This window comes from Nicotiana tabacum, chromosome 11 (genome assembly GCF_000715075.1).
Source record: "Nicotiana tabacum cultivar K326 chromosome 11, ASM71507v2, whole genome shotgun sequence".
NCBI classification, from domain to species: domain Eukaryota; kingdom Viridiplantae; phylum Streptophyta; class Magnoliopsida; order Solanales; family Solanaceae; genus Nicotiana; species Nicotiana tabacum.
This window is the reverse complement of record NC_134090.1, coordinates 180348873-180376115: the sequence shown is the minus strand read 5'-3', so window position 1 is coordinate 180376115 and position 27243 is coordinate 180348873. Positions and strand designations below refer to the sequence as shown.

At 35.8% G+C, this 27243-nt stretch overlaps 2 protein-coding genes and 1 long non-coding RNA gene across 3 annotated transcripts; 2 read left to right on the top strand and 1 right to left on the bottom strand.

The window, feature by feature from the left end:
- Positions 1 to 990: 990 nt before the first annotated feature.
- Positions 991 to 5278, top strand: LOC107812175 (shaggy-related protein kinase epsilon-like). The gene is made up of 13 exons (NM_001325887.1): positions 991 to 1276; positions 1822 to 2076; positions 2178 to 2270; positions 2371 to 2430; positions 2540 to 2812; positions 2942 to 3016; positions 3168 to 3224; positions 3300 to 3440; positions 3762 to 3812; positions 3918 to 4013; positions 4165 to 4248; positions 4474 to 4576; positions 4662 to 5278. Exons 1-13 carry the CDS (start codon positions 1217 to 1219, stop codon positions 4721 to 4723), a joined length of 1410 nt encoding a protein of 469 aa, NP_001312816.1. The 5' UTR covers positions 991 to 1216; the 3' UTR covers positions 4724 to 5278.
- Positions 5279 to 12998: 7720 nt separating this feature from the next.
- Positions 12999 to 20015, top strand: LOC107808687 (E3 ubiquitin-protein ligase At1g63170). Its single transcript, XM_016633219.2, has 5 exons — positions 12999 to 13705; positions 15927 to 16046; positions 16124 to 16256; positions 19226 to 19390; positions 19494 to 20015. The coding sequence occupies exons 1-5, from the start codon at positions 13131 to 13133 to the stop codon at positions 19668 to 19670; spliced, it is 1170 nt and encodes a 389-aa protein (XP_016488705.1). The 5' UTR covers positions 12999 to 13130; the 3' UTR covers positions 19671 to 20015.
- A 1070-nt stretch (positions 20016 to 21085) lies between these two features.
- LOC107808684 (uncharacterized) lies at positions 21086 to 21788 on the bottom strand. The gene is made up of 3 exons (XR_001653232.2): positions 21434 to 21788; positions 21309 to 21357; positions 21086 to 21243 (listed from the first exon to the last, which is right to left on the bottom strand). It is a non-coding gene; the product is annotated as an uncharacterized LOC107808684 (long non-coding RNA).
- Positions 21789 to 27243: the final 5455 nt, after the last annotated feature.

The following is a 27243-nucleotide window of genomic DNA, read 5'->3' as shown; positions in this document are numbered from 1 at the left end:
CAAAGATTAACGGCTGAAAATTGAGTTTGATTGTTCAAATCTGTCACACTTCTAGTCTGGTTGGCCAAACTTCTTTTTGGCCAAAAGTGTTTTTTTTTTTTTAATACCAAAAACACTTTTGACCAAAAATTGAGATGTTTGGCCAAGCTTTTGAAAGGAAAAAAAGTGCTTTTGAGGAGAAGCAGAAGCAGTTTTGGAGAAGCAGAAAAAAGTAGCTTCTCTCCAAAAATACTTTTTTGAGAATCACTTTTGGGAAAAATATACTTAGAAGCAGTTTTTTAAAGCTTGAGCAAACACTAATTGCTGCTCAGGAGTGCTTTTCAAACTAATTAGCCAAATACAAACTGTTTTTCACCAAAGTACTTTTAAAAAAATTACTTTTAAAAAAAACACTTGTTAAAATAAGCTGACTTTTACTCTAATAAATTCACAAGTCGTCAACAATATTTTGAAGTTTGAACGGAAATTAATAATGAGAGAAATATAATGCAATCAATGTGATGTCACATCTAAAGTGCACCAATTTTCTTTTCCTTCTTAATTGTTTCTTAATACTAAAATATTTTCTGCAGATAAATTCCCTACCTAGGCATTCGTACTAGGTGGCTTATAGTATAATAATAAAAAATAAAAAATATATTATAAATAGGATTGTTCCTTTTATTATTTAATTAAAATCTAAAGAGTCAAGTCAAATGGTTTGACCAAAAAACCCATCCGGATATTCCGCTGGCACAATTATTGCCCGAATCCGACTATCCCACGCCGTTCGTAATTCCTCCTCCATTTGAAGCCCATTTTCGTCATTTTACACCAAATCCAAAATCAAAGTTTGACTGAAAGTACAAATTAAGAGGATTACTTTGACCGGTTGATTTTTTTTTTTTTTAAAAAAAAAGATATTTATATTTTTCTTTTATCTGTTTTGGTCAGAGCAATTTCGTTTTCAATTTCTCTTCCCTTTTATCTCCTTTTTGTTGAACGCAGAAAGGAGAAGAGAGAGCTTTGTTATTTCTTCATTCTTTTTTGCTGTATTTCGATTCATTGTTCTTAGCCTTCTCACTTTTTCTTCTTCAATTGAAGGAAAATTTCAGAAAAATTTTGTTTCTGATAAAGGAAAGAGAGAGGAGGAGTAACAATTTTTTATTTTAAAAAATCATTTTTAATTTCAAATTCAATTTCTGCTTAGGATTTGGATTCTGTGTAAAAAGAAGATATGAATGTGATGCGACGCCTCAAGAGCATTGCTTCTGGTCGATCTTCCGTTTCGGATCCTGTAATTTTCTTCCTTATGAATTTTAATTTTTATGCCAATTTGGGGGAAATGTTACTTGAATTAGATAACGTAATGAAAATTCATAGCATTTTTTTTGTTGTTTGCCATTTTTTTTGTTTGCTTCGTTTTGTTTGGGGGAAAAAAGCTATAGTTTGGCTTGGTAGTGATAGAAGCAATCTCATATATTAACTCTGTAATTTTTTTGTTATAATTTCTCCATCAGATTAGTAGTTTGCAACGTTAGCTGAAGATAGTTTTTTAGATAAATCATGAGATTTTATTTATTTATTTTTATTTAATTTTTAGATAAATCATGAAATTTTATTTATTTATTTATTTTTATATAACGGTGCCTGGGCTAGCTTGGATAATTCTATCCTATACCTGTTACCTCCCACCAGCGGGTACCTCTACCCACTAAGGATTAGTCATATAGAAAGAAATTTCCTAATGTTTTTTTGCCTCATTTCAGATTTGAACATGTTTTTATTGTTTCTCCTGATGAGATTTAAGTGCAATCTCATTAATTTCTTTTAATTTAATAGGGTGGGGATTTTAGCCTAAAGAGAGTAAAGGTTGAGCAGGAAGTAGATCACAGGGTCGATGGCGAAACTCAATCAGAAGAGCAATGTACTATAGCTCCTAAACAGGATGTGACTTCTACGTCTAGTGAAAGTACTACTACTACATTGAATGTTGATACTAGACCAGAAAAATCTGGATATGAGGAGCTTCCAAAGGAAATGAATGAAATGAAAATTAGAGACGACAAGACTAATGGACGCGAGGATGACATAAAGGTACCTTCTTATTTATGTCAATTCGGGTTTTTGATATAAATATCTTGATGCTTTTTGTGTATGAAGAAGCCTTTTGATTTCTAAAATGTTACTGAAAATAGGATATGGAGCCTGCTGTTGTTAGTGGTAATGGAACAGAAACAGGTCAGATAATCGTGACTACTTTGAGTGGTCGAAATGGACAGCAGAAAAAGGTGAGTTTCATGTTCATAGTTGAACAAAAGTAGATGTGACAGCTTGTGTGTTATTATCTGTTTGAGCTTAATCAATATGACTTTCATGTTATTATCCCAGACGCTGTCTTACATGGCTGAACGTGTGGTGGGCACGGGTTCATTTGGAGTTGTATTTCAGGTAAAGTTAGTGCTTTTAGGAAAGATTAGGTGGTTATTGAAACATTGAAGTCTCCTGGGTGGCTGTGCTTGACTTTTGCTAATATCTTCATATTTTTTATACTTCTTAGGCTAAGTGCCTTGAAACAGGTGACTCTGTCGCAATAAAGAAGGTTTTACAGGATAGGAGATACAAGAACAGGGAACTACAGATTGTGCGCATACTTGATCATCCTAATGTTGTTCACTTGAGACACTGTTTCTATTCTACTACTGAGAAGAATGAGGTTTACCTTAACCTTGTTTTGGAGTATGTGTCTGAAACTGTTTACCGAGTTTCAAGGCACTACAGCCGAGTGAACCATCACATGCCCATCATATATGTTCAACTATACACTTACCAGGTGAGCATTTGCTGCATTCTTTCCTTTTTCCTGTAATGGTTCCGGACTTTCAGCAAATTGATATTGTGAATTAGCTTGACACTTCAGAAGCTACAACTTGATTCTTTTCTCATAATGAAAATTCTGCAGCTATGTCGGGCTCTGAATTACATGCACAACGTAACTGGCGTATGTCACCGTGATATTAAACCTCAGAATCTTTTGGTAAGATCTGCTGGTTATGCTCCTTGCTTTTAGGTGTTCATAGCTCTTCCATTTTGTTGGTTATCTGACATAGTTGTTTTTTCCTCTCCCGCCATTCTTCTTGCCTCAGTTCTAACTATTTGTCGTATTATTGTTTTACTTACTGCTACAGGTTAATCCCCACACTCATCAGTTAAAGATATGTGATTTTGGAAGTGCAAAGATGTTGGTATGTTTTTTTTTTTTGAGAGCTATGTTTTCCTATGTGTTTGCATCTACTCAGATTTGTGTCCTCTTACCATAGGTGCCTGGGGAGCCCAATATATCCTACATTTGTTCTCGGTATTATAGGGCACCTGAATTGATCTTTGGGGCTACAGAATACACAAATGCAATTGATATGTGGTCAGCTGGTTGCGTTTTCGCTGAGCTGCTTTTAGGACAGGTGAGTTGTATTCATGGTGCCTATTTTTCCACTCTTTCTGATGTGAGCTGTAGAAAGTTGGTAATTTGTTCTTGCACCCACACATAGATTTACTTTCTATAATCCCTCTCTTTTACTGAGGTAGATATCTAAGTGCTTGCACCTGAATGTTTTCCTAGTTGTAAGTTGTGTTTTTATTTTTGGTGGATCATGATAGTGTTATGATAGTTTCCTTGTGAGACTTGTCCATAAATTTTTTAAAAAAGTTTTCTTGTGAGCGTCATATTTTGATTTACTCTGCTATAAATTAGTCTGATGCATTGAATGTTGCATTATGTTTAGCCTCTTTTCCCTGGAGAAAGTGGCGTCGATCAGCTGGTGGAGATCATCAAGGTATGCAGTTACGGGACACTAGTTTTTAATGCCCCATGGTTTTATGCAGTGTTGATTGAGTTTCATTCTGTTGCTTATCTTCGTTATGTACTTAATCCATGCTAGATTTTGGGGACACCAACTAGAGAGGAAATTAGGTGCATGAATCCAAACTATAAAGAGTTCAAGTTTCCTCAAATGAAAGCTCATCCATGGCATAAGGTTTGTCTCATTTATTAAGTATATATATCTCTTTATCTTACGTTCTTTTTCTTCTTTCCTTGATGATGTTCTTTGACCCACCGTCTATTCCAAGTGCACTCATTTGCAGGCTGAGGCACAGATCAGATCTAAATGAAATTGTATTTTGCAGATATTTAATAGAAGAATACCTCCTGAAGCAGTAGATTTGGCATCAAGGCTGCTCCAGTATTCTCCAACTCTACGTTGTACTGCTGTAAGTGAATGGCTTAGCCTTTTCCTGCTGTTAGTATAAAGCTTGCAAATAGTTAATGAGAATCACAGCTCTGTTAATCTTGTGGATAATAACAAGTTTATGAAGCCTACTGAGAGGGTGACCGCATTTTACTAGTATTATGTTAGAACTATGCTTGTAGACTCCTTTGGGATTTGAGATCAAGAGGCATCTCGAATGAGTCATAAACTTTCTGTTCATTTTCAGTTGGAGGCATGTGCACACCCTTTCTTTGATGCTCTGAGGGAACCAAATGCTTGCTTGCCAAATGGGCGACCTTTGCCACCTCTATTCAATTTTACACCTCAAGGTTGAGCTAAGTTCCTTCTTTTTTTTTGTTCTTCTTCACCATTTTAGTTACTATGCTCCGTCTGACTGTAGTAAGCTTCATGCAGAACTTTCTGGTGCACCTACTGAACTGAGACAACGCCTCATTCCTGAGCACATGAGAAAATGAATTTTTTATGGAAGGAAGTTTCTTAGGCTTTCTGAATGAGTTTTTGAGAGGTTACTTGTCGATGTGATCAGCATTGTTCTACAACATCAAGATGCAGCTGATGAATTTTACGTGGAAGGAAGTTTCTTAGGCTTTCTGAATGAGTTTTTAACAGGTTACTTGTCGATGTGATCAGCATTGTTCTACAACATCAAGATGTAGCTGCCAGCATTGGTAATATTTAATATTCCAAGTCAAGATTGGAAGCTGGTTTTGATTTTTCGATGAAGGAAATGCAGCAAGTCTCTCAGGCAAATGATCACAGCTGGGTTCATAAAATGAGATTCTTTTATTTATAAAGTTGATGAGTTAATTTCGAATGTTCTAGCAGTTTTAGATGAGTTCTCATCTATTATTTTTGTGTTGTAAATAACTTCTAGTTTTCGGGCATTCGGAAGATCAATAGGTGCGTGCTACCCAAACAAGATTAGTAGTTGAAATAGGTTTATTCTTGTATATATCATTTTGATCTCTTCTACTTTCCCTCTAGGAAAATTCATTATATTTCAGAACTAATTAAATAGTATCGGTAGTGAGTTAACTATGTGATTCTTTATCTGTATAGATCTCAATATTGATTGGACTTAACCAATCAGCCAAAACTAGAGCTGCAAAACATTTGAGACTAAAATCTCCCAAGGGGTCGTTTGGTGGGGACAAAAGTTATCCCATGATTAATTATCCCACCCTCCTATAGGGATAAAAAATTTACAATTCTGGGATAATTAAATCCGAGATTAGTTATACCACGATTTTATGCCAACCAAACATGAGAATAAATTCATCTCAAATTTAATTATCTCTTATCCCTTATACAAAATAAGCCCTTAGTATTCCATCTTTTAATGAACATCCAAGGGGGAGTGTTATAAATATATTATATTATGGATGTTCATTTAGTACTCTGTTGTAAATAAGCTTCCTGAAGAAGCTTATCCATATGGGACTCCACCGTAAATATGTTTATCTATTTAGTACTATATTGGAAATAAGCTTCCTGAAGAAGCTTATCACTTCGGTACCCGGTTATGGATAAACATTACCCCCAGTAGAAGTTTATCCATATCGGGTATAATAAGTTTATCTTTTCAGTACCCAGTTATGGATAAACATTACCCCGGTAGAAGATTATCCATACCGGGTATAATAAGCTTATCCATTCAGTACTCCGTTATGGATAAATATTGCTCTCAGTAGAAGATTATCCATATCTGGTACAGCAGCAGCTTACACAACAGCTTGTAGCAGCTTACACAACAGCTTGTTGTAGCAGCTTACACAGCAGCTTGTAGTAGCAGCTTACAGAGCAGCTTCCTTTCTTCTATAAATAGAAGAGATTTCAGTTCATTATGACATCAGTTTGAATTCGAATAATATATCAGTTTCTCTCTATACTTGTCTTTACTTTATAGTCTTTGTTTCATAACACGTTATCAGCACGAAGCTCTACCATCTCGAGCAAATATTTTGAAAGTATCTGAGGTAAGAACTTTCTTTTCCTAAATAATGTCAAATCTTTCTAAAATTGAATTTGTAGCCCTGGATATATCAGGCAAAAGCTACATGTCTTGGGTGTTTGATGCTGAAATTCATCTTGATGCGATGGGTCTGGCAGACACCATCAAAGACAAAAATCAGGCATCAAACCAAGACCGGGCCAAAGCAATGATATTTCTACGTCTCACCTTGATGAGGGCCTGAAAATGGAATATCTTACTGTTAAAGATCTAGTCATACTGTGGAATAATTTGAAAGATAGATATGACCACCTGAAGATGGTCGTTCTTCCACAGGCACGATATGATTGGACTCATCTAAGGCTACAAGATTTTAAATCTATCAGTGAGTATAATTCTGCTATGTTCAGAATTATTTCCCAATTGAAGTTATGTGGTGATAATATTGCTGATCATGATATGTTGGAGAAAACTTTCACCACTTTTCATGCCTCGAATATGCTCCTGCAGCAGCAATATCGAGAGATGAGATTTAAAAAGTATTATGAACTTATCTCACATCTTCTCATAGCAGAGCAACATAATGGGTTATTAATGAAAAATCATGAAAGCCGACCTATTGGTTCATGTCCATTCCCTGAAGTGAATGAGACGAACTTCCACCAAGCTAAACGTGGAAGAGGTCGTGGCCCCAGTCGTGGTCATGGCCGTGGTCGGGGAAGAAACCCCAATCATGGTAATAATAATGCACCAAAGAAGCCTCCTCACCACCAGCAGTGGAAAAGGAAGGAACAAAAGCATGAAGCGGTGCAAACGCCAAATGTAGAAAATACATCCTATAGATGTGGAGGAAAAGGGCACTGGTCACGTACTTGTCGTACATCAAAGCACCTGGTTGAGCTTTATCAAGCCTCCCTGAAGAAGACAGAGAAAAATGCTGAAGCAAATTTAATTTCTGAAGATAATTTAGACTTCATGCATTTGGATGTAGCTGATTACTTTGCACTCCCAGAAGGAGAAACAAGTCATGTAATCGGTGGTGAATATGTAGAAATGTAAATATTTTAATTTTTGTTATTTGTAATAGATAGTATGATTATGTAATTGTTGTACATAAAGAAAAATTATGATTTGATAATGATGTTTACTATAATATATATTATTTATGTCATTTTAAAGAATATGGATAATATTATTAGATCAACTTAAATTCTAGCAGAGTTTGCAAGAAATATACAACCACCAGAAGTAGTTATATTTCATATATCTCATTGTAATTATATTTTGTTAACCACCAGAAGTAGTATATGTCTATGATCACCAGAAGTGATAATTTAGGCTTTCTATAGTTACAATTGAAGATAAGCTACATAAATATTCTCTATATTAAATGCACGTCTCGATTTGCTCCTGAAGTAGTAAATATTTTAAAAGAGGTTGAGGCATCACAATTTGATGTGATTAATGCGCATTCAGATAATTATGTTCGATTTCCTGAAGGATGAGAACTTTTGATAACATTAATCCATTCCCTGAAGTGAATGTGACAATACTAATAAGTCGGGTAAATATGAACGCGCTCTTGATGTGAATACATTACAATTCACCTCCAGAAGAGTTAATATAATTGAGAGAATATATACTCAATATTTCGTATTTTAAATTTGCTCCTGAAGAAGTAACACAGTTGAAATTGCCTCCTGAAGTGAAAAAATATTATGAAGAAGAGTTTTCGTGTGCTTAAACAATTGTTTTACATTGTTTATTTGCTTGTGATTTTCTTTCATGACACCAGCAGTATCTGAGCAATATTTGATAGTACAAAATGTATCAATAACTCCTGAAGATCTAAATGTTTGCCTAAAGAATACATGACACCAGTAGTGCCAGATAAATATTAGATTGTGGATAATAAATTAAGACTCTCGAAGAGCTTATATACCAATATGTCATTCATATTATATGATTATGGTCAAAACATATGTTATAGTAAATCTGAAGTTTACTAATACAAATGGCTATCATATTGAGACTACAAATGATTGGAAGATTGATAATCTTCATGTTTCTACAATCATAGGGGGTAAAATAATATGTATGTGAGAAGTTACCTGTCTTATTCTTTAATTTGTACTATATCATGTATCACAGTAAACCAGAAGTTTACTAAAGCAAAAGTTTATGCCATAGTAAACCAGAAGTTTACTAAGAGATAACACATGACATGATAAACTTGAAGTTTTCATTTGCCATTTTTAAATGAGCTATTTGAGAATTCAGATAAGCATATACTAAAGAACTAGAAGATTCTTCAGGAATTCTCATGTGTTGCTTGTTCTCATAATGAATTGATTATACCAGCTAAAGTTGGGACTAAGACCCCTGATTCTGAAATATATAAAAGGTGAATATGGGCCCGTTCACCTATCATGTGAACCACTTATAGGTGCATATATGAGATGGTTACATGTGTAATTATTGTCAACCTGCAGTTTGGCATTTGAAATTGCTTTTCTCGATTAAGAGCATAATTTTCAGATTATGAAATCAAGACAGTTCATCTTGATAATGCTGGTTTATATCCAAGCTGGTTTAGCATTGAATACCTCCTATTAATGTCTAAACCATTGCTTATGAGAACAAAGCTTCATGTATTGGTCTAAGATTTTCTAAATTGCATATAGCAGCACTTGTATGCATCAGATCAACAATATATGATAAGTCCTCCCTTCACAATTGGTTTAGGATCAGAAACCAAATATTTTTACTATCTTTTGTTGCGTGGTATATGATTAATTTCTCTACCATAATACACAAAGATATGTTTCCCAAAGATAATTGGGGATATATGTTAGTTTTTCTAACATTTGAGGGATAAAATAAACAGTTGAAAAATATGTTATATGAATCGAATTATCATGATCCTCACTTAGAAGATAATTCAAGTCGAATGCCAGAAGCATTTGCTGATCCAAAATTAAATATCATATTTCAGCTGCAAATGCTTCTATTAAAATTAAAGTCCCTGAAGGATAGAGTTTACTGTACGCATGAAGCGTGGTAGACCAATCGGTTCCAAAGGTAACAATCCTTGAAAAATAGTAGGAGCTAATGATCAAAATGATCATAATGAGGAGGAAATATGCTCTAGAAGAGCCCACGACATAACATTTCATGAAACTCCCGGAAAAGTTCAGGTACCTGAAAATAAAGAAAGTGATGAGATCTCCACAAGTTATGTCGCTTCGGAACTGACACAAAATGATCGTCGACGATACATTTAATACAATATAGTGCACAATATTGTAAACGATTGTGAGGATCGGACTAGCAGTCCAGACACTTGAAGATGTCGTACCATTTAGATACAAGTCTTAACCTATATGACTTATTTGGCTAAATCTATATGAAGATCCTTGAAGGATTGAAAATGGCCGAAGCATATAATTCAAAGTCTTGAGAAATGTACTTGATCAAATTATAAAGATCTTTGTACGGTTTAAAGCAATCTGGGCGCATGTGGTATAATCGCCTTAGTGAATATTTGCTGAAAGAAGGTTACATAAATGATGTTATTTGTCCATGTATTTTTATAAAGAAAATGGCATCAGAATTTGTTATACTTGCTGTTTATGCTGATGACATAAACCTTGTTGGAACTCCAGAAGAGCTTCAAAAGACAATTGAATATCTTAAGAAAGAATTTGAGATGAAAGATCTTGGAAAGACAAAACTTTGTCTTGGTCTGCAAATTGAATATTTAGCAGATGAGATCTTTATCCATCAATCTGCATATACAGAAAGGGTCTTAAAACGCTTTTACATGGACAAAGCGCACCCATTGAGTACACCAATGGTTGTTCGATCACTTGAAGTAAATAAGGATTTGTTCCGACCTCCAGAAGAGGACGAGGAACTCCTTGGTCCTGAAATACTCTATCTCGGTGTAGATGGTGTACTTATTTATCTTGCTAATGCTAACAAAAGTGGTGCAGATCATATTGGTAATGCAGGTTATTTATCCGATACCCATAAAGTTCGATTTCAAACCGGCAAGCAGGAAATGCATATGATTGAGATCAGTGATTCATTCGAGAAACATGTGGTTTGGAATGTGATAAAAGACCCACAATTTTATACGAAGACAATGCTGCATGCATAGCCCAATTGAAGGGAGGATTTATAAAAGGAGATAGAACGAAGCACATTTCACCAAAATTATTCTACACACACGATCTTCAGAAAAGTGGTGACATTGATGTGCAACAAATCCGTTCAAGTAATAATCCAGCAGATTTATTCACTAAATCTTTGCCAACTTCAACTTTTGAGAAGATGGTATACAAGATTGGAATGCGGAGACTCAAATATTTGAAACAAGGTTTTCATCAGGGGGAGTAAAATACGCGATGCACTCTTTTTCCCTTACTAAGGTTTTTCCCATGGGGTTTTCCTTATAAGGTTTTTAATGAGGCACCTAGCAATGCGTCTTACTAAATATGTGTACTCTTTTTCCTTCACTGAAATTTTTTTCCCACGTGGTTTTTCCTAGTAAGGTTTTAATGAGGCACATTATCTTTTAAATGAACATCCAAGGGGGAGTGTTATAAATATATTATATTATGGATGTTCATTTAGTACTCCGTTGTAAATAAGCTTCCTGAAGAAGCTTATCCATATGAGACTCCACCGTAAATATGTTTATCTATTTAGTACTATATTGGAAATAAGCTTCCTGAAGAAGCTTATCACTTCGGTACCCGGTTATGGATAAACATTACCCCCAGTAGAAGTTTATCCATATCGGGTATAATAAGCTTATCTTTTCAGTATCCAGTTATGGATAAACATTACCCCGGTAGAAGATTATTCATACCGGGTATAATATGCTTATCCATTCAGTACTTCGTTATGGATAAATATTGCTCTCAGTAGAAGATTATCCATATCTGGTACAGCAGCAGCTTACACAACATCTTGTAGCAGCTTACACAACAGCTTGTAGTAGCAGCTTACACAGCAGTTTATAGTAGCTTACACTGCAGCTTGTAGTAGCAGCCTACACAGCAGCTTGTAGTAGCAGCTTACAGAGCAGCTTCCTTTCTTCTATAAATAGAAGAGATTTCAGTTCATTATGTACATCAGTTTGAATTCGAATAATATATCAGTTTCTCTCTATACTTGTCTTTACTTTATAGTCTTTGTTTCGTAACAACTGCCAATTTCAAGGGGAGAGAACATGACATTAATAACTAGGATTCACTTTATATGAATCGATATTCTTGTAAGGAGAGAGAAAGAAAATGAAAAGGCACGTGAAATTCTCTTTATCACTCGTAAGAAAGAAGATTATTTTGATACTTACATATATTTGATTTATATTTCAAAAGTTATTATATTTAATTTCTTAAATTTTTTAAAATCAGAGGGATGACTGCCCTATCCGTCACTATAGGGTAAATCTTTTTTTTTTTGAGCTACGGCAAGTGCAACAATAGCTACTTTTAAGCCTGCTATTTAAAATATATACACAATTTATAATGTATTTAAAGATTAACCAATTCACCCAAACTTCATGACTAAGTATCCTGAATTTGGAAATTCAGATCTTAGTTTCCTGAATTTTTGAGTTGCTAATTTGAAATTCAGGACTAAATGTCATGAATTTTTTGAACTGCTAATTTAAAATTCAGGACATAATATTTGAACTTCTGGACATAATTTTCGAACTTTTGTATACGATGTCGTGAAGTTTGAATTTTGAGGTTAAAACTCTAGGGCGTCATGCCCTGAAATTTGAGCGAAATTGGCTAATCATTAGATACATTGTAAACTGTAAATATATTTTAGACAACATACTTAAAAGTGGCTACCCGGTGTCATTTCCACCATCTTAACCAATACCATTTGAAAGCATGAAAGTACACTTTTTAGGAATTTTTTTCTAGTCGATATACATAAATTACATACGGTTACAACAACAACAACAACGACCCAGTATAATCTCACAAGTAGGGTCTGGGAAGGGTAATATGTACGAAGACCTTACCCCTACCCCGAAGGGTAGATAGGCTGTTTCCAGGATAAATTACATACGGTTATACATATATATTAGGCCGGCCTATATATTATATATCCTTTGACTTTTCGTCTAGAATTAAGTTAATTCTTCTAATTTTTTTTATTTTAGATGAGCTACATGACATTTAGAGTAGTATTAACTTTATGTGAGAAAATGGTGGGAGTCAAAATAGTTCCATCTCTCTCTATATATAATATATAATGAGCAATTTTGATCCTATAGGTTTTGTAAAAATAAATATTTTTTATTTTTATTAAATATTTAACAAATTCTACTTGTTAAATGTTACTTATTAGAACCGTGTAATAAACAGGGAGCCCATTTGGATTGACTTAAAAAAGTAACTTTTCAGCCGAAATAGTTTTTAAGCAAAAAAAGCAATAAGTTGGGATTGCCCAACTTGTTGCTTTTGACTTATTTTAAGCGATTTTAAACTTATTTTAAGTATTTTATAGCTTTGTCAAACACCGAAAAAAGCTAAAAAAAACTTAAAAAATTGATTTGACCAACTTAAAAGCCATTTCAAACCGCCTCAGGGATTTAAAATGCAACTTTTTGAGCTAGAGTTTCTCCTACTTTTTATCTATTTTTAATTAATGGCCAAAAATAAAAATATTTAAGGGACAAAAAAAATTAAAGGAAGAAACAGAAGCGTGCTACTTCTGGAGTACATATCTTTCAATATTCGCAGGCGCGTGTGGCCCAGAAATGCGTCAGCTAAGCTGACTTTCCTAATCCGACTTCGGAATGAAAACATTTGTCTGAAAAATCAACCCTATCTAACAAAACTCATTTCATCTCGATTTATCTCTTATACAATTTTCCGGCGATGTCCACGGCAAGAGTCGCCGCCGATGATAACACTTCTAACGCCGACGTTAGCCCCAGCAACGGCGGTGGCGGAGTTGATACGTCACCGCTTCTCACCAATTCCCGTAGCCAGCGTTCGTTCCATCGCCGTCCGAGCCTCCGAGGAGCTGCCGGCTTTCTACGGCGCGCAAGCAGCCGCCGGTTAATGCGCGAGCCATCGATGCGAGTTCGCGAAGCTGCCGCTGAGCAAATCGAGGAGCGACAAAGCGACTGGGCGTACTCAAAACCTATAGTGATATTAGATCTCGTATGGAACTTAGCTTTTGTTATTGTAGCTATCTCTGTTCTTATAATGAGCAAAAATGAGTCTCCTTCTATGCCTTTAAGGCTTTGGATTATCGGATACGCTTTACAGTCTGTGCTTCACATGGTTTGTGTGTTCGTCGAATATAGACGCCGATGTCAGCGACGGAATTCCTCAAGCAGCAGTGGAAATTGGAATAATAGAGAAGTTTCGAACTTGAGTTCGGAAAGTGATGGAGGAGAGTCGGGTGATTATTTACTGGAGAGGCGTCAAAACGAGGACGAAACTAGGTACTGCCGCTGTCCCTTTTTATGTGATATTATTTGACTGAGCACGAACTTTAAAAAAAGAAATTATGTTTGAGACTTGTGTATGATAAATATTTTCAGATAGATAGTTATGCGATTAAAGGGTAAAATGAGAAGTTAATGTTAAATTATTTCTAAATGGAGTATAAAAAAGTGTTATACTTTTCTGGACAAACTAAAAAGGAAAGCGTACCACATAATTGGGAAGTCTCGTAATTATCTACCATAGAGGTGTCAAAATGAGGTTGAAACTAGGTACTCATATTGTTTGACTAAGCATGAAGTTTAAGAAAAAAAGAAATACTTCTGAAACATGTGGTCTAAGATGAGCAATAAATATTTATGTGACTAAAGGCTAAAATGAGAAGTTTAAGGTTAAATTATTTCTAAATATGAAAAGTGTCATTCTTTTTGGAACAAACTAAAAATGAAAGTGTGCCACGTAAATTGAGACAGAGGAAATAACAAAATTTTCAACTACTATTTTAATATTGTCTTCCATGATATATAAGATTATATATAACATATATATCGATGTTGACATTTAAACTGCATACCTGTTCAAACGCTATAATATAAAAAGGACTGAGGGAATATTATCATTGTTGGTAATTCTAGCTAGAGAATTTTGTGGATGCATGTTGATGAAACTCACATAAGAAATTGCTAGATGTTGTTTCTAGCATTAAGTTTGTTGGCTTTATGTTATTAATTGAAGTCTGAAGGTAGTGTCTGAAGAATGGTAGAAAGAGTGGTAGCCCTTGAAAATACTTTTTTTTGGTAACATATTGCCCGGGCCAGCTTGTGCATATTTCAAGTATTCCACCGGGTACCTGCTACCAGCACAGTTACTGGATAACTTTACGCACCAAGGCTTAGGCAGGTGGGAAGAAACCACCTGGTGTTTTAGCCCTAGAAAAAACTTATAAATGAGGGATCAGCAAGTGGATGAGGATAAGTTGTGTCCAATCTAGATTTGGAAGGGTTTGGAATCTTTTTGTGTATTCAGATAGAGGTATCAACTGGTTGGGATAGCCAGAGTAATGCAGAAAAATGACATCTGGATTGTGGATTTATGACAGCTGCAGGTGTTCTTTCTTAGATAGCTTGTTTATGTTTCGCATGAATTTGGCTTTATTATAGGTAATCAAGGCATAAATCTGAAGTGTCAATATTGACCTCTTTGGTTAGAGAGGCACTAGAGGCTTCATTTTGAGCAACAATCTAATGGAGCCTCTCCTATTGGACTAGTGAGTTCTGATCAGTGTCTCAGATTGTTAACTGATTAAAGAAGTGTAGGTTCTGATCAGTGTCTCAGATTGTTAGACTTATACATAAATCATGAGTTGAATTGGCTAATTAACTATATAGTGGTATTGAATTAGTTAGTGCTATGTATTTTGGTATGCTCAAATGATTTACTGCTAGTTTCTCTTTTAATTTTGCATAAAGTCAAGTTTCTTTGGACTTGCTTTTACAATTGGCTCGGTTTGGTGCCGCACAGCAATATTTATCACTTAGTGTAACTCAAAAATAAACTTAATTCAAAACTTCTGGGGTTTAAGTGGCTGAAATGAGCGCTCATGTCGCTGATGCTTTAGTTTTGATTTGACGCAATAGGCTTACTGGCACGTTTGGGCAGTAATGTTCTCTAGGCTGCTGAACAGAATAGTTCAACATGAATCTCAAAGTTATTCAAACTGATACCAGCTCTGGAATACGAAGGTTGTTAAGCATGACTAATAGCCTGTTTGGCCAAGCTTTTTTGGGCCAAAAGTGCGTTTGGCCAAAAATTGAGGTGTTTGGCCAAGCTTTTAGAAGGAAAAAAATGTTTTTGAGGAGAAGCAGAAGCAGTTTTTGAGAAGTAGAAAAAAGTATTTTCTCTCCAAAAGCACTTTTCTGAGAAACATTTTTGAGAAAAATACACTTAGAAGTAGTTTTCAAAAGCTTGGCCAAACACTAATTACTGCTCAAAAGTGCTTTTCAAATTAATTAGCCAAACACAAACTGATTCTCCCCAAAAACACTTTTTTGAAAAGTACTTTTGAGAAAAATACTTTTCAAAATAAGCTGATTATAGAAGCTTGGCCAAACATGCTATAAATGGTTGAAACCCTGTTCTTTGTTTCTTATGTTTAGAGAAGAATAAAACTGCATGTCTGTGCCTAATAATGTATCGCTGATTCTTGATTTATTGTTTCAGTGTTGCCAAGCATCTGGAGTCCGCAAACACCATGTTTTCTTTCATTTGGTGGATAATTGGGTTCTATTGGGTATCTGCTGGTGGCCAAACTATGACCCGTGATGCACCTCAACTTTACTGGTTATTTCAAAACTAGGCTCTAGCTCTGCCTCATTTTCTTTTATTTGTACTTTATGTTTACGTGGTTTCTTTTTCAGGCTTTGTATCACGTTTCTGGCGTTTGATGTGTTCTTTGTTGTTATATGTGTTGCTGTGGCTTGTGTCATCGGAATTGCTGTTTGCTGCTGTCTCCCATGTATCATCGCAATCTTATATGCAGTGGCAGATCAGGTATATAATCGTTTTGTCGCATCTATTAACTGTCACGATTCACATCAATCGACTTCCTTTTGACATGTAATTCTCAAATATCAGTTCCAAAGCTATCTCAGTAGTGGAGGACCTAGATTATGGAAGGATTTGCTTGTTTTTGAATTAACAGTATATCATACATGTTTAGTCTTATACCTTTGTTCTTTGTTGCAATTGTCCATGCATTCTCAGCACATAACAATGTTCAGAGATTCTGAGAGTTCTATCTTATATCTTAGAATCTCAGTCATCAAAAACTTATACCTTAGAATCTTAGATGTTTTTAAGATAACCCCTTTGAATTTGTAGTTTTTTTCCGACAAGGTAAGCGGAATTTTATATATGGCATCCAGAAGATGCAAGGGGTATAAAAGAGAGTACATAAAAAAACAGTCAGCTATGAACAAAAAGGAGCTAAGCAAGAGCTAAAGAGCTGACAAAATCAAAAAACTTCATATGACAGTCATTGGGAACTAAATTATGCCAACTATACAACCATAGAAGACATCTAGCCTTAAGCACCATAGTAGGAGTTGATATCCCGTCAAAACACCTGCGATTCCTTTCTGACCAGACACACCAAAAGATGCAGGCAGGAACCATCTGCCAGATTTTCTATGATGGAGTTATCAACTTTCCAAAGAGACCAGCATTCATAGGCTTCTTTGATGCTATGTGGCATAACCCAACTGATGCCAAAAATAGCAAGGAACATGTACCAGATATCTGCAACAACTGAGCAGTGAAGTAGAAGATGGCTATTAGTTTCTAAGTGCGGAAGACACATGAAGCATCTGTTGACACTCAGAATACTTCTTCTGCTTAAATTATCTTGAGTTAATGCAAGATAATGGTCCATAAAAAATTCAAAATTACCCCTTTGAACTTGTAGTTTGCCCCCCATAAAAAATTTTCTTTGTATCTTCCCCTGCAAAGTATTAGTTATGTGTTTGCCACTGAGTATAATGTTATAGAAGAAGGTAGAAAAATGTGGGCAAATGGGTGGAATAAAATTTTTTAATGGTCCATAACCAAATAATGTTACTATTTTAATGTGTAATATTCACTAATCCATTTTGGACCTATTTACGGAAATGGTCACCTTCGATCATCTAATGGACTCTGGTTGAACTCTTATATTTTTTTTTTTGGGAGTAATTAAAAATTTTATTTACAAAAACTGAGGAATATTTACAGCTCAAGGAGAAGAAGAAAAAAAGGCACTAGAACTGGACACGAAGCCCAGTTCCTAGTATATCAGTAGACCTCTATTTACCCTCAACATCACTACTCAATCTTAATAAAACTAGAAGGAGAAGTATTAAGCTTCGGGGGACACCCTGTTAGTTTAGGGATCAGACTAGCTCTGTAGTACACTTCCTGGATAACCATCTTTGCAATTGCTTCCTCTGATCTCATCTTGCTTTGAAAGATCCTATTGTTTCTTTCCTGCCACAAGTAATACACAGCTGCTGCCAAGGTAGTTCTGTATATGAGTATATCCCAGCACCCCCACTTTTGCCTTTGCAGTTTGCACACCTTTTCGGCCCATTGCAATTCATCTGTCCAGCGCATGTTGTGTCTGAAAATGCCCTGCCATTGTAGTAGTTGTGTCCAAATCTTCCCAGTTACAGCACATTCAAAGAACAAATGCTGAATAGTCTCATCTGCTGAATTACAAAGTGGAGATAGTAGACTTGTGTGAATGCCCCATTTAGCAATCCTGTCCCTAGTAGTCAACCTCCCATGTGCAGCCAGCCTGAGTATGAAGATCCACCTAGGGGAACCATGGTTGTTACATACAATTTTTCTTCAAGTTACTTTCTGGAAGTCCCCTTGTAGTCTCTTATTTGTTTTCGTCTAGTTATTATGCAAGATTATAAAAATTTAGGGAGGGGGATTTTCTCTTGATCTTTTGCTCTGTAATGCAGGCTTTCTGTATGAGTTTTCACCTTTTTGGTTCTACTATCATCTAACTTGATTAACTGTTGAAACTAAGCAATTTAAATATTGATTTCCCCCTCTTGGCTCCAAATTTTGGAAGTGTACAATAATACATAGTCTTGTGCATTTATTTCTTTTAAGTTCTTTTTTTGTTTGCAGTAGTTGGATAATATCAAATTTTAAGTGATTTTTTTTCTTAAAATAAATTACTCTATTTCATGAAAGAAACCTTCAAAATATTTGTGGTTAGGGAAAAAAAAACAATTTTATTTTAGCTTTTAGTAAATTCTGTGATAAACTGATAGTTTTGGCTTGAGAATATTTGGAAACTCATTAAAATGCATACTGTGTATTGTTAAAAAAAAAAACAGATTTAGTAGCATATTATGTTTTGGGGACAACTATTCCTTTAATCTGTTGTTGAGTTAGAGCTCCTTGTTATCCATAAAGTAAGGGAAAAAAAGGCTTTCAATTTGCAGTAACATATTGGTTTTTGTCAATATGGTTCAAAGAATTGTTGCAAGTTGTGTTAGATTATCCATTTGTTTGGGTTATTTCATACTTCCAAGTTTGGCTCAGAAACTTAAAATGCGGGAAGGTATGTGCAATCAGCCGTGTTGGGGATTTTTCTTGTGCAGCCTTTTGTCAAGACCTTTTAGTTCATTGCTGCTGTCTTTTAATTTCCTAATAAGAAAGAATTTCTCTAACATAGTACAATACCATATCCTCACTATATTGCTGAAAGGTAATATAGATGTGCATAATTTTAGATAAGAGTCAAAATAATCGAAAAGTTGTAGTGCGAATCTGTGCAACCTTGCGCATTTAAATACAATTTCGAATCTCTGCAACCTTGCACATTTAAATACAATTGAAATTCCAACTCTTGCCTGAATCCCGTGACTAGTCAAATCAGATCACTTTCATTGGGATGGAGTCAATGCTTTTCTTGTCACCGGGAAGTTCTCGATATCTTTCTCATAAAATGCTTATCTTTGAAACAGGAGGGAGCAACTAAGGAAGATGTTGAAAGACTGACCAAATACAAGTTCCGGAGACTTGGTAACTTTGAGAAAGAGAATGGCGAGATTCAAGAATCATTTGGAGGAGTAATGGTTGAATGCGACACTGATACACCTACTGAGCATGTTCTCCCACCGGAAGATGCTGTATGTATTATAAAACACTTGCCTTTTCTAGGCCAAGAATTTTCCATTAAGCTTCTCAAACTCTCCTAGTCCTAGAAGTTACATATGTTCTTTACGTTTGCAGGAATGTTGCATTTGCATTTGTTCCTATGAAGATGGAGCTGAGCTGCGCGAGCTCCCTTGTCGTCACCATTTTCATGCAGCGTGCATAGACAAGTGGTTGTATATAAATGCTACCTGTCCTCTTTGCAAGTTCAATATACTCAAAAATGGAAATCAAAGTGGCAGTGAAGAAGCATAAGCAAGCCGACCACTTACGCGTCCCTCAAAGTAAAGATCTTGGTGTATTTCTAGGTGTTGGATCTCCTCTTGGACCTGAAGTTCTTCTCCAGGTTCGACTTTCAGGCAGCCCAGCACTTGCTTCTGCTCTCATAATGTTAATGTATAGGCTGTGAGTTTTCGTGTTCCATATATTATTTCAGTAGAGGGGGCAGCAAATTTGCTTTTACCTTATGTTTGGTTTCTTCACAGATATTTCTCACAAGCATAAGTTATGTAATCAAGTCATGTTGATGTTTAATGCGACTCTGTTGTGTCAAAATCAAGGGAAGATAAAGATCAAAAGTTACCTTAGCAACGAAATAAACACACGACCAACATTACTTTTTTAAAAGTTGTCTTTCAGTTGGTGAAATAGGAGTTTGCGAAGGTTAACGAGTATTTATTTGAACTGTTGAGGAATATAGTGATTTTATAGAGTAATGATGGCATGATTGGGTGTAGTAGCTATTATTGTAATGATATCACATTTTGAAAAGGCAATAGCTCGTGTTTAATATATTTGACTTATGAATCAAAAGTCTTAGCTCCAAAAGATTATGGTGGATGGATAGGATTCCTCGGTCCTTAACTAAACTATGTGGGTAGTTAATTCCAATTAGTGAATTCTAGAAGGAAAGTTGATATCTTTGGCTGGGGAGCCCTAAGATCAGAGACCTATCTTCAAGATGTAAATTACAGGTACATAGCAAATATGTTTGGTTTTCAAGGACAAGTTATGTGTATATCAATGTAGAATTCTTGCAATCGACCCAAAAGTTGGATGATCGACTTATTTGAACATAAGCAGAAGTGGGGCTTTTGCATCTATACCCGGTTTTGGGGTCACAATTGAACTTATATCCACTTTGCAAAAAGGTTTGCAAGCGTACCTACTTTACGAGCAACTTTATTCTTATCTGATCTGAAATTAAAAAAAAAAATTGGTCTGAAGTGAAAAAATTGCACTTTAAATGCACTTAAGGCCAAATAGGTTTGAAGTACAACCAATGGTTTCATGCACTTAAGTCTAACAAGTCTAAAGTGAAAAATTACACTTCAGATGCACTTAAGGCCAAATAGGTTTGAAGTGTAACAAATGGTTTCATGCACTTAGGGCCAATAATTCTGAAGTGAAAAATTGTCCATCATATGCATTTAAGGCCAAAAGATCTGAAGTGCAACAAACGTTTTGCTGCACTTAAGGCCAATAAGTCTAAAGTAAAAAATTGCACTTCAGATGCACTTAAAGCCAAAAGGTCTGAAGTGCAGCCAATATTTTTATGCACTTAAGGCCAAATAGGTCGGAAGTGCAAAATGACTCGAAACAAAAATTTGTTTTTCGAATTATAACAATCCAATATACGATTTATCATTTCCAAATGATACGACTTAAAATATAAATGTTTACCACAAGTTTTTTATTCTCTTATACTATTTATCCAAACTAATGGCTAAGTAATGTAGCAAAAGCCAAGAGTACAAATATAATTACTCACGCTTTTGATTCCCCTGCATCATCTTCCAGACTAAGACATCATCTTCTAAGACTTATCCTGCAAAATCATTCAAATTAATGAAAAAACAAAAAAGAAAAGAAAAAGAACAATATGGGACTTACTAGTTGAAAAAGCGAGCAGTGAACTCTAAAGGTCCCTAAAGGATCATAACTGAAATTTAATAAAAACAACACATATCAGAAAAGGTCCGTCCAAAACACTAAAAATAGTCAATACAAAATCTTACGTTGTGTTTTCATGCCCTTCCATATTCTGAATGTTTAATCCCTTCAACTTTAAGAGAAGTTGATTATAGGAACATCCAAGCAAATGAGAAAACAACTTCATAACTCTCGTAAAGCCTTATCAGCAAAACGATTGCCTTTGTAGTGTGCCTTGTAATTCCTTAAAAATCTTATGATTCCAAAGGCCCTCCTATACATTTTAGGTTCTATGTCCTCATACGTCTGGCGTGCAATTTTCGGCTACCGTCTAACACCAAAGATATTGAGAAAATTAGTGCGCGGGAGACGGTAGCCTTAGGGTGTGCAATTTTCGGTATGACGAAGAACCTATTGATGAAACTAGTGGCGGTGAGGCAAAACGACTCAAAGTCGATGAGGATAGTAGTGAGTAGCTTTAGTAATCATTATATTTTTGACTTTAAGACAAAGAAGCTAAAGAATATTTTTTTTCTTAATTCAAAGTCATGTAAGGAGTTTTGAAGCTTTTGCTTACTTTGTACATGGTGAAAAATATTCACCAATTGTCCGTCCTTTCCCTTATGACTTGTACACATGATCGAAATTGAATTTCGGAAAGTTCAGAGTTGATTTGGAAAGAAAATTTTCAATTCGGAAGCTTTAAGGTGAAAGAATGGACTATGATTGGATTTTGAGTAAACGACCTTGAAATTGGAATTCGAAGGTTCCAACAGTTTTGTATGATGATTTCGGACGTGAACATATGTCCGGATCGGATTTTGGAAGACCCGGGAACGTTTCGGAACATATTGTGGAAGTTGGCATTTTTGAAAGAATTTCATAAGTTTGGGTTGAAGTGCTTATCAGTGTTATCGATGTCCGTTTGGGATTACGAGTCTGGAAATAGCTCCGTATGGTGATTCTGGTATTGGGAGCGCGATCAGAAGTGAATTGGGAGGTCCGTGGGTCATTTTGGAGTCATTTGACTAAAGATAGATATTTGAAGGCTTTTGATGAGTTTGATCGGAAGTGGACTTTTTGATATCGGGGTCGGATTCCAATTCCGGAAGTTGGAGTAGGTCCATAATGTCGAATATGACTTGTGCACAAAATTTGAGGTCAATCGGACGTGATTTGATAGGGTTAAGCATCAAATATAGAATTTTAAAATTCTAAAGTTCATTAAGCTTGGATTGGAGTGTGATTCATGGTTTTAGTGTTGTTTGATGTGATTTGAAGCCTCTACTAAGTCCGTGATACGTTTTGAGACTTGTTGGTATGTTCGGACGGGGTCTCGAGGGTCTCGGGTGAGTTTCGGGGTGATTTCGGACCATATCTTGACCATTTTAAGATGCTGGTTTTGGTACAACAGTCGGAAGGGCTTTCGCGATCACGTAGAGGAAAGTTTCTGCTGCACTGATACGACTTTGGAAGCTTGTATCTCGCAATATACAAGGAATTTGAAGATGATCCAAAAACTAAAGTTGTATCCCTTTGTGTCTAGTTTTCAGAAAATTAAACTATTTGGAATTTGGAGTTGTTTAAAAAACGTTATGAGTGTTACACTACAGACTATCTGGAAAGAGTTTGGAAATAGCGAAGAAGAAATTTGTGTTGCACAGGGCTGATTTTCGAAGCTTATATCTTGTAATCTATAAGGAAATGATAGATGAACAAAGAATGGAAGTTGTAGTCCTTGAAGTCTAGTTTTCAAAAAGTTAAACCATTTGCAATTTAGAGTTTTGTACAAAACGTTATGGCAATTATACTAGAGACTGTCTGGAAGAGCTGGGCATTTGTTCTTCGCGATCTTGCAGCATTTTCCGCGATCGCAAAAGGCAAATTTTGGGTTGAGAAATGTTGTGCTTCGCGATTGCGAAGCAGTTTTCGCGATCGCGAAGAGTAAACACCTAGGCAGAAGCTATATTTCAAGGTTTCAGTCATTTTTATCATATTTGGAGCTATGGAGCTCAGATTGAAGTGATATTTGGGCGATTTTCACAATATGGATTGGGGTAAGTGTTCTATATCCAAAAGTAATTATAATTCATGATTCTATGGTTATATTCATCATTTATTTCGAATTTAAATGGAAGAAATCAAGATTTTTGTAAAACTTTTCAAGAACGAAAATTCAAGATTTGGAGGTCAAGTTATTATCGGAATTTGATAAAATTGGTATGGTTGAACTCGTATCGGAATGAGTTATCGGATTTTGTGAGTTTTTTCAGAATCCAGGCACATGGGCCCGAGGGCAATTTTGTCAACTTTTCGAACGGAGTTAGGAATTTATCTAAATTGAATTGTTGTGAGTATTAGAGCATATGTTTATGGATTTTCTCATTTATTGGCTAGTTTGGGAGCGTTGTGCATCGATTTGAGTCGTCGGAAGGGCTTGAAAGCCGGTTTTGGAACTTCAGAGCGAGTGAGTCTCTTTTCTAACCTTGTAAGAGGGAATTATCCCCATAGGTGAATTAATTGAATATGTGCTCCTATTTGTGGGGTCTACGTACGCACAAGGTGACGAGAGTCCATGCGTAGCTACTATTATTCATAAGCCCGGGTAGTTTAGGACCCAAAAGCATGCTCTAGTTGTAATATTTGGAATCTTGTTGTCGATTTAAACATGCTTAAATCATATCGAATTAGTAAATGAATTTCTAAAGGAATTAAACATCATTTCATTGATCGTTAAAGAGAATTGCTATTTCTTTGGGTAATTATTTTTCCCTGATGAAGTCTTGATTGACTGTTTGAATGCGTGCTTCTATGTGTACCTGCGTCGCATGTATGATTCGCGAGCGGGGTGCTTGTTTATTTATATTTGACCGCGTCACATGTATGATTCACGAGCAGGGTAATATATGCATCTATGATTCGCGCCGTTCAACCCTCAGCAATGCACATGTTACATTTATGTTGGATCGGGCCGTATGACCTCAGCATGATATGCACATTATTGTACTGTTTTCCTAAGATTTATAAATGTTGATATTTGCATTTCCTGGCCAGAGATAATCGATAAAGATAATGAAAAGTAAATCTTTGGAAATCCTTTATTGTTTGAGAAATTGTTTACCTGCTTTCCGGCTTTCCGATTTTAATCATGGCAGTGTTCCCAATCAATGTGGGGAATATTATGGCCAAAGTTATTACTGGAGCAATTGGCAAGTATGAAAGATCGTATCCCTTCCCCAACTTCATCACCATGTTCTTAGAGGACCAGGGTGTAGAAAGGAGGGACTTCGACACCAAAGTGAAACCCAAAAGGCCATTCTCCTGGTACAACCTTCAGGGTCCAGACAACCTCAAGTCAAAGGGAAAAGCCACCACCTCCACTGGCTAGTCTGAAGAGCCAGAGGTGGTGGCCACTAGGTCCGAGCCTTCCACATCCGAGGGGTCATCTGCTGTCATGCCACATCCACCCTCCGGGTCATTTGCTTCTATTCCTCTATCAGTTCCTTCTTCATCAGCATACCCTCAGACTGCTTTAAGCGTAAACAAGATAATGGCTGGTATCAACAACTAGCTGCAGGTAGCTACATCAAAGCTATCTGCCTTATCCACTGCCGTAGCAGCTTAGACAGTTCTAGCACAGCTCCAGATGCCTCCATCATTGGAGGAATCATTGAAGACTATTCTTGACAACAAAAGAAATATTCTGGAGTCTTTGGGAACTTATGAGAAGGCAATCAAAGCGCTGGGTAAACAAGTGGGGAAGGTGAAGAAGGATCAAGAAGAGTTGAAGAAGGAGGTGGCGAAGCTCAGTACAACCGGTGACATTCCTCTGGATCTCCTTATGGGAAAGTCTGCCCCTACATCACAGACAACTCAGCCATCACAGGTGCCAGAGCAGGAGGCTACCAGAGAGCCGGTGAGGAGAGTGGTGATACCCCAAACGGAGGACCTTAATATTCAGCTGGAGGACCCCGAGGGGGGTGATGATTGTCACACCTCATTTTTCCGTCCTCGCGATGGGTGAAGGTTTTTTTTTCCAATTAAAGGACAATCGAAACGAGATTTGTTTGTTTATTTCAGAGTCGCCACTTGGGAGATTTAGGGTGTCCCAAGTCACCAATTTTAATCCCGAATCGAGGAAAAGAATGACTCTGTATTACAGTCCGCGAACCAAAAATCCGGATAAGGAATTCTGTTAACCCGGGAGAAGGTGTTAGGCATTCCCGAGTTCCGTGGTTCTAGCACGGTCGCTCAACTGTTATATTCGGCTTGATTATCTGATTTTTAAACAAATATGAACTTATGTGCAAGCTTTATCTTTTTACCGCTTTTATCATTATTTATTTTAAAAGAATATGAACATCGTTTAAAAACATGTCTTTAGATTGCGTCACATGAAATGCACCCGCGATCCGGAACGCATTTTTATTCAATGTTTTGGGATTTGGATTTGGTTCGCATAAATTCACACCCGAGTTTAAGAGGGTAAGATTATTAAAATGCGCGCCACAACAATTAGCGTATTATTATTTCTGGGTAAGGCCGTGGAATTTTGCTAAAACGGCTCATCCCGAAGTCTAAGTAATTTTAATTAAGCATTTATCGAGGGCCTCGCAATTTGTGTGTTTTATTGGGCGAGGCTCATCTCATTTATTTTAAAAGGATAATCCTAAAGTGCCTACATTTTTTCTATTAAAATTGTCTCTACAAAATGAAAGAGAAAAAGGTCTTAATTTATTTACATGCTTGAGTTGTTATATTTGGGTTTCGAATATGATTCATAAATTCTAAAAATGATGCAAGCGGGGCAATCTGTTGCCAATGCGGGCCTAGGCTCAACGTGTATGGCATAAACTAGACCTGGGCCATCTTATTCACATGTTACTACCTAGTTACATTATACTAGGCATGTTCACAGTTTGTCAAATTAAAAAAAAACTTAGCAATCTAATTTTAATTCTAAACCATTTACATGCTGAAATTAACCAATAGTATTTAACTAAACAACATTCCTACAAGTTCCTAAATGGTCTATTCGTTTGATGAACTAACGTGCTTTTTGAGATATGATAATCATCCAACAATAACGAATTAACTAGACGGAGTTACTACACCATTTATTTATTTTTTAGGCAATATATAGATAGTTCGTCTGTTAAGCTATCGTCAGATGTTCCACTATATATATTAACAGCTACATGATTCTGATTAGAGTAAGCTGAATAATTTATATATACAAATAAAATTCAAAATATAATTAAAATAAATTTAGAACTTCAACTCTTCATTTTTTTGTATTCATGCTTCATGTTTCAGTTTACAATAATCAGCGTGTCAGTTGTGTACCTGATATTGGAAGCAAAAGAAAAGGGAGATCAACAGAAATTCAGTAGCATACAACAACGGCAACACCCAGCAACCAGCAATGAGAAACCTGTGACGGATTTTAAAACTCAAGATAAAAAAAATCCAGAAAACACCAACAACAATCAACGGACAGAAGCCAAGGGAATCTTTTCAGATTTGAAAGACTAATTAATGTTCAACCCTTAATTTCTGAATCCGTATATCAGAATATTTAAATTGTATATCAGGTGTATACTATTCTTCTTTTGAATTTCCGGAATGTTTTTCTTTTTATTTTTGGAGTCTTAGTATTTTCAGAATTTTTCTCTCTCTTTAATATCCAGCTCTTTTTTTTTCTCTATCTCTCTCTCTTCTTTTTTCTTTCTTCTCTGTCTCTATTAAAATCTGATCAAGTCTCTTATTTATTCCCATCCCAAACCTTTTAATCAATTAATAAAACAACCACTTTCTCCTACCAAACCCATTACTAATTAAAAAATACAATTATAATTTATTTAAACAACTTTTCTTGAGCCCCGCAATCCCATTA

Excerpts from the sequence above, each read along its gene's own strand:
- LOC107812175 (NM_001325887.1), top strand. The coding sequence starts at position 1,217 with ATGAATGTGATGCGACGCCTCAAGAGCATTGCTTCTGGTCGATCTTCC. Across the intron at positions 3,813-3,917 it reads AGCTGGTGGAGATCATCAAG|ATTTTGGGGACACCAACTAG; the intron begins GTATGCAGTTAC and ends AATCCATGCTAG. Across the intron at positions 4,014-4,164 it reads AAGCTCATCCATGGCATAAG|ATATTTAATAGAAGAATACC; the intron begins GTTTGTCTCATT and ends TGTATTTTGCAG.
- LOC107808687 (XM_016633219.2), top strand. The coding sequence starts at position 13,131 with ATGTCCACGGCAAGAGTCGCCGCCGATGATAACACTTCTAACGCCGAC. Across the intron at positions 16,047-16,123 it reads GATGCACCTCAACTTTACTG|GCTTTGTATCACGTTTCTGG; the intron begins GTTATTTCAAAA and ends TTTCTTTTTCAG. Across the intron at positions 19,391-19,493 it reads TTCTCCCACCGGAAGATGCT|GAATGTTGCATTTGCATTTG; the intron begins GTATGTATTATA and ends TTACGTTTGCAG.